The 7,010-nt window shown below is 38.9% G+C and overlaps 1 protein-coding gene across 1 annotated transcript; it reads left to right on the top strand.

Annotated features, from left to right (window-relative positions):
* The first annotated feature begins 1,051 nt into the window (after nt 1–1,051).
* On the top strand, nt 1,052–5,322 carry LOC121645375 (extracellular calcium-sensing receptor-like). The gene is made up of 9 exons (XM_041993792.1): nt 1,052–1,289; nt 1,514–1,808; nt 1,970–2,056; nt 2,228–2,497; nt 2,689–2,895; nt 2,993–3,268; nt 3,473–3,700; nt 3,788–3,911; nt 4,056–5,322. Exons 1-9 carry the CDS (start codon nt 1,054–1,056, stop codon nt 4,964–4,966), a joined length of 2,634 nt encoding a protein of 877 aa, XP_041849726.1. The 5' UTR covers nt 1,052–1,053; the 3' UTR covers nt 4,967–5,322.
* Nucleotides 5,323–7,010: the final 1,688 nt, after the last annotated feature.

The raw sequence follows: 7,010 nt of genomic DNA, 5'->3' as shown, positions 1-7,010 counted from the left end.
ATCTTAGACTGTAATTATAATATTATCTTACTGTATAATTTTAGTTGTCAACACAAACTCATCTCTACTGACTCATCAAGGATAGTGATGAAAGATAAGAATGTGCAGCCCTCTTCAGTTAAAAAATCATTTACTTACAACTTTCGCCATAGCAAAGGTTATGCCCTTTGCTATGGCGAAAGTTGACCTTCATTTGAAACATGATTACTGTGGACAGCAACATCAAGCTTACAAAAGAAAACACAATGTTTTTATCCTCTGCTATGAGGGAGATGGAAGTCTTAACATTTATTATACCACAAATGTAGACCCATGGATAATTACGTGTGAAGTGTGTTGCGTTAGCTTTTTTGTATTAGGCTTTAGACAGGCCCACACCATGATCTTATATATGTATGCAGCAGCGTGGGTTCGTTTGTCTGTCAGTCTGTCTGTCTTTTAACATCATAACTCAAAAAGTTATGGATGGATTTTAATGAAATGTTCATAAAATCTCAGAAATGGAATAAGCAACATGTGATTAGATTTTGGGGGTGATTTGGATCCCCACCTGAATCTAGGGATTTTTTTAAGGATTATTTACTATCTCAGACCATTTTCTAATCTGCATTGTAATGAACTCTACCAGCCAGTCTGCCTTAGCTACCCTACCAGGGGCTAACTGCCCCAACAACAGTGTTGGGATCCCTTCAACCCATTTTTGCCATATATGATTTTAGTAATAAATACATTGTACTTTTTCCAATTAGGGAACATCAATTGCAGCACTGAGACCAACCATAATCGTTGGAAAAACCTTTATCAAACATTGCAGTCACAGCTGTCTCGGTGTGCTGCTACCATCTAGTGGATAATTTATTTCATTGTAATATTCTAACATCTGTAGTCATTCTACTTTCATGCAAAATCATTGTGAAATGAAATGCATGTTAGGCCCTGCCCACAGTTCTTTTTTCTCTAATGGGTGTAAGATGAAACAAGACTGCAAACCAATAAAAGTGGGACAACTAAACATAAACTGGACTCAGAGAAGAGGGCAACCAGGTGAAAGTCATGTGGCCTATTTTACACACAAGCCTGCTCATGCTTGTGTTGTTTGAGTATGCTTTTTCTTCCACTGCATCCTCCTCTCACTTCTCCTCCACCTGTGAGTTACAGGGACAGTTTCATCTAAATGGGATGCACAAGGCAGGAGACGTGGTTCTGGGGGGACTGTTTCAAATTCACTTCTTTTCCACCTTTCCCGACCTATCTTTTACCTCCAAGCCACAACAACTAACCTGCAATGGGTGAGTGTGTTAGGGTCACAGCAAATATAAGAATCTGGGAGAAATCTGGAACTGACAGAACAGCTGCAAAACTGATATCATACCTTCAAATTAGTCAATGTTTGTTTGCAGACATTTAAAACATTTTTAGGCAATTTACTTAATTTATTTTGTAACAATGATTGTTCTGTGCAGTTGGCTTGGTTACATTTTTCTGTGTTAAACAGTAAAGTACTTTCTCTTAGTTTTGATGTTCTAGGATTTAGGCAGGTCCAGACCATGACTTTTGCCATTGATGAGATCAACAGAAACGTCAACCTGCTTCCAAATGTGACTCTGGGATACAGTCTGTTTGATAACTGTCTCACTCTTGGAGTGGGATTCCGTGCAGCACTGGCATTACTCAATGGTCAAGAGGAGCAAATTACATTAAATAAGACCTGTGTGGGAAACCCTCCAATTGTTGGGATCGTAGGTGATTCTTCATCAACACGCTCTATAGCCATCTCTAGTGTCTTAGGTTTGTACAGAGTACCTATGGTAAGTTTTTCATTTTACCATCTAATAATTCCTTGAATGATTTCATTTAAACTTTAAAACTTTTAAATGTCAAGTGTATAAAAGTGATACTATACTATATTTAGTGATAAAAGATTTTAATATTTTTAGCAATGCAAAGTGTGTGTGTTTCTGCTTCACAGGTGAGTTATTTTGCCACATGCTCTTGCCTGAGTGACCGGGAGAAGTTTCCATCGTTCTTTAGGACAATCCCAAGTGATGCTTTCCAGGTATAAACCTTAAAATAAGAAATATTATACAGAATGAAATTTTCTGTTTGACTAGTCACACACTTTTGTTATCAACTGAATTGTAAAATAGAAAACAAAACTGACCAAACTATATAAATAAATATATTTTGCTCCTGAACTCCACTTATTCCTCACTCTGTGCTCACTTAGGTGCGCGCTATGATTCAGATTCTAAAACATTTTGGCTGGACTTGGGCTGGTTTGCTGATCAGTGATGATGATTATGGACTCCATGCTGCCCGATCCTTCCAAACAGATCTCAGTCTGTCTGGTGCAGGCTGCCTGGCTTACTTAGAGGTCTTGCCATGGGAGAAAGACACAACTGAATTGAAGAGGATTGTGGATGTGATGAAGAAATCCACCGCCCGTGTGGTTATTGTGTTTGCACATGAGAGTCAAATCATTAATCTCATGGAGGAGGTTGGTCTTGGTTTTATAGTCAGAAAATTTATTGTATGCTCCAGTTCTAAAAAATACCCATAATTTCTCAGAGGAAAAACATACATTTTACCTGTAAAAGGGTAAAATCAGGGAATCAGCCTTTTGTAATTGATTTATGCAGTAATCTAGTGGCTTGGAAATCTAAGAGTATACATTTGGTAAATGCACAGGTGGTAAGACAAAATATGACGGGTCTGCAGTGGATGGCTAGTGAAGCCTGGACAGCTGCTGCCGTGCTTCAGACCCCTCATCTCATGCCATACTTGGGTGGAACACTGGGGATTGCTATTCGCCGAGGGGAAATACCAGGCCTCAGGGACTTTCTGCGGCAAACTCGTCCTGACCTCCTTCATAACAACAGCTATGAAAATAGCATTGTGAGTTTTACCAGCATAAGCTGATCTTTTTTGTATCAGTGAAAAACAGTCAAAAGACAAGTATCACTGACAAGGTAGAGTTTTGCATGTATTACAGGTAAACCAGTTCTGGGAATTCACATTTCAGTGTAGATTTGCACCACCTTCATTAGACTGGGTGGAAGCTGGGGGAACATTGTGCACTGGAGAAGAAGATCTAGAGGCTGTGGAGACTGAGTTTTTGGATGTTTCTAATCTCAGGCCTGACTACAATGTGTACAAAGCTGTGTATGCATTGGCATATGCCCTTAATGATGTGCTGCGGTGTGAGCAAGGGAGAGGGCCTTTTAGTGAGCACACATGTGCCACTTTGCAAACACTTCAGCCATGGCAGGTACACTATGCTCCCTCTGATTATGTGACTGAATCCTGCTTTTCACTAGTTTAGCCTGCAGGATGAAACGCAAAGTTTTCAAATGGATTATGAACTGACAGAAGGATTTATTAAAAAATGTTTTGCAAGATATCAATAAGAAGCTATTTGACATCACTCAAATTATTGCTTAGTTTATGTTTTTTTTTTTTTTTTCTTTCTTAGCTTGTGTATTATCTGGAAAAAGTGAACTTCACTACATCATTTGGGGATCGAGTATCATTTGATGCGAAAGGTGATGCTTTACCAATATATGATGTTATGAACTGGTTGTGGCTCCCTGATGGAAGAACTGAAATTCAAAATGTGGGAGAAGTTAAAATATCAGAATTCAAAGGTGAAGAACTTATCATTGATGAAGACAAGATCTTCTGGAATTCGGAATCAAAAAAGGTTATATCCTATTGTTTTTCCTCTTTTATATTTCATCTTAGAAGGGTAAAAAATGCTAAAATAACAGAATCTTTTTTCCTCCCATAGCCTCCTCGCTCAGTGTGCAGTGAGAACTGTCTACCAGGTACTCGCATGGTGAGAAGGAAGGGGGAACCTGAGTGCTGTTTTGACTGCATCCCTTGTTCGGAGGGAAAGATTATAAATATAACCAGTGGGTATCCATCTAACTTATTTTTATGACAGTATGGTTTGTTTGTTTGTTTGTTTGTTTGTTTGTTTTTTTTTTTTGTTTTTTTTTTTGTTTTGTTTTGTTTTAGCATGCAGTATATGTCACACTGTCTCCCCTTTTTGTTAGACTCCTTAGAGTGCATCAGTTGTCCAGAAGACTTCTGGTCCAGCCCTCAGCGTGACTACTGTGTTCCTAAAAAAACTGAGTTCCTCTCTTATCAGGAGCCCCTGGGTATCTGCTTGACGGCTGCATCTTTACTGGGAACATGTATTTGTGCTGTTGTCCTGGGAATCTTCACTTATCATCGCAGAACACCTATAGTACGAGCCAACAACTCAGAACTGAGCTTTCAGCTCTTAGTGTCACTCAAACTGTGTTTCCTGTGTTCACTGCTTTTCATCGGACGACCCAGACTGTGGACGTGCCAACTGAGACATGCAGCATTCGGGATCAGCTTTGTGCTTTGTGTATCGTGCATCCTGGTTAAAACCATGGTGGTGTTGGCTGTGTTCAAATCATCCAAGCCAGGAGGTGGAGCCAATCTCAAGTGGTTTGGTGCAATGCAGCAGAGAGGAACAGTTTTAGTTCTTACTTCTATTCAAGCAGCCATCTGCACTGCTTGGCTTGTCTCTTCCTCACCAACCCCTTATAAAAACACTCAATATTATGATGACAAGATAGTTTATGAGTGTGTAGTTGGGTCCACTATTGGTTTTGCTGTATTACTTGGATACATTGGCTTATTGGCTCTTCTTAGCTTTCTGTTAGCATTTATGGGAAGGAATCTTCCAGATAACTTCAACGAAGCCAAACTCATCACATTCAGCATGCTGATCTTCTGTGCTGTGTGGGTGGCCTTTGTTCCTGCTTATATCAGCTCACCAGGCAAATATGCAGATGCAGTGGAGGTATTTGCCATTCTGGCTTCTAGTTTTGGTCTCTTGTTGGCGCTGTTTGGACCCAAATGTTACATAATCTTGCTGAGACCAGAAAGGAACACAAAGAAAGCTATTATGGGTCGAGGTATTAAATCATAAAAGAGCATGCACCCATTTTATAGGACAGACTGAATACTTTTTCTTTTTCTTTATAGGTCGATGTAATATTTCTAAAATTGTAGGAGAAAGAGCTGATGCCAAATTAATACTTTTAAATGTTAAGCATTCTAGGTAACATAATTCACAATAGATACAGTGAGATATTTTAAATAAAGTTGTAAAACTATTACACATATATTTGCTCTTTTTATGGTATTAATTTTAATAAACAGATCAACCTTGCTGCTTAATACTACAATTGCATAAAGGTATATCAACATAAGACTAAAAAATGAAAATCACACCATAATATCAGAACTCTCAAAAAACATGGGTCATTTTATTTCGGGGAATGTTTGCACCATATAAAATCTGAACCAGTATCACCAGCATGATAACAAGTGAAAAACATGTTTACATTTTCATAGCAATAAAATATTACATTTTTTCTTTTAAAGCCACTGAAATATATATGTGAGTTGCACCTTTATGTTTCTTTTCCTTCATTTTCTTTCTCAGTCTACACATATTGTCTTGTCTTTTACAAGTAAAAAAAAAAAAAAAGCTATCATCAAACATTTGTTTAGCCACATGTAAAAAGGAGCAAGTTGGACAATTGAACAGCAGATGGCAGCAGCAGGTTAATAATGTAACAACATGTAGTTAGCAGACTCCATCCATTCAATGTCTAAATCTGCTTTTTACAATGCAGGGCAACAGGAGGCTTGACCCTATCTCATTATTATTATTATTATTATTATGATTAACCTAGCATGAATGCATGATTTTGGACTGTTGGGGGAAGCTGGAGTACCTGAAGAAAACACAAAGCCCCAAGGCTTTGTGTTTTTTAACTTTTTTGTTGTAGGGCGATGTGGTAGCCACCACACTACTGTACAACTTGTAAAGGAACTCATTGTTGTAACTTCATAGATCACGTTCAAAGCACAAATAAAACATGCATTTACATAATTACCTTGAAAATAATAATTGTTTTCATACATATGTCCAGATATGGCCCCACACATTGCTTGGTTTTATGCTTTGAAAGTGAGATTCCCACCATAAATAATGTATTCTGAGTGAGTCCTGTCCTTTGATAGAGCCAACATTAAATGAAAACATATAGCCTTACTTTTTCCCATAAGATAAGGACAATGTCTATAGCTCTGAATGTTCAAAGCCTCGGGGACCCCAGACCCCAGATTGGGAACTACTGCTGAAACTCATTAGAACTAATAAAATTGCTGAAGTGAAATTTCTTTTTATTAAATGTAAATATAAAAAGCTGAGGATCCTGAATTTTGTGATATTAAACAATAAAGTGAAGCATAGTGACAATGACATCAAAAATTACAAGACTATTTTAAATTAAACCACGTATGACTTGACAATATGGTTTGATTGAATCCAATTTGTCGGACCAAAACTTTTGTTTGCATAACTCCACCCACTGCCAAATTTGGAAAAATGCCTGAAACTGCAAGGGTTGGGATCATCGGGAGCAGAGAGTGGTCAGGACAAAATGTACAGGCAGAAAAGATTGACAGACAGCACCTCAGCAGCCGCTATGGAAAGCGAGATTCACAAAGCACTACGCCACAGCGGTTTTTGAGGTGGAAGACTTTTCCCCTCCTGAATCTCCTCAGCTACACAACAACAAGATGGTCCTGAACCATATCAGTCCAAGCCGTTAGCACTATTATCCTGGCTTCTCAACAACTCCAGCAGCTCTGGAAAGCTTTGGAGACTCGCAGCAGGTTGTGGCAGCTACAGGAAGCGCTGCTGTAAGTTGCCACTGCAACAATTTGAGCTGCTGTCTGTCGCCAGATGAGGATGCAGCACGCATCAAATTCAAAGCGCTGCTTCTGGCTTACAAAACAATAACCCAAATAGCTCCTGTCTACCTCCACTGCTTAATCCAGAGGTACACTCCCTCTCAACAGTAATGCTCTCCCACTGAAAGGCGCCTAGTGCTCCCACCACAATGTGGCACAAAATCAGTAGCTAGACTCTTCTCCTCTGTTGTCCCCCGGTGGTGGAA

The sequence above is a fragment of the Melanotaenia boesemani genome, chromosome 9 (assembly GCF_017639745.1).
Source record: "Melanotaenia boesemani isolate fMelBoe1 chromosome 9, fMelBoe1.pri, whole genome shotgun sequence".
Taxonomy (NCBI): domain Eukaryota; kingdom Metazoa; phylum Chordata; class Actinopteri; order Atheriniformes; family Melanotaeniidae; genus Melanotaenia; species Melanotaenia boesemani.
This window is presented reverse-complemented; position numbering and strand designations above follow the sequence as displayed.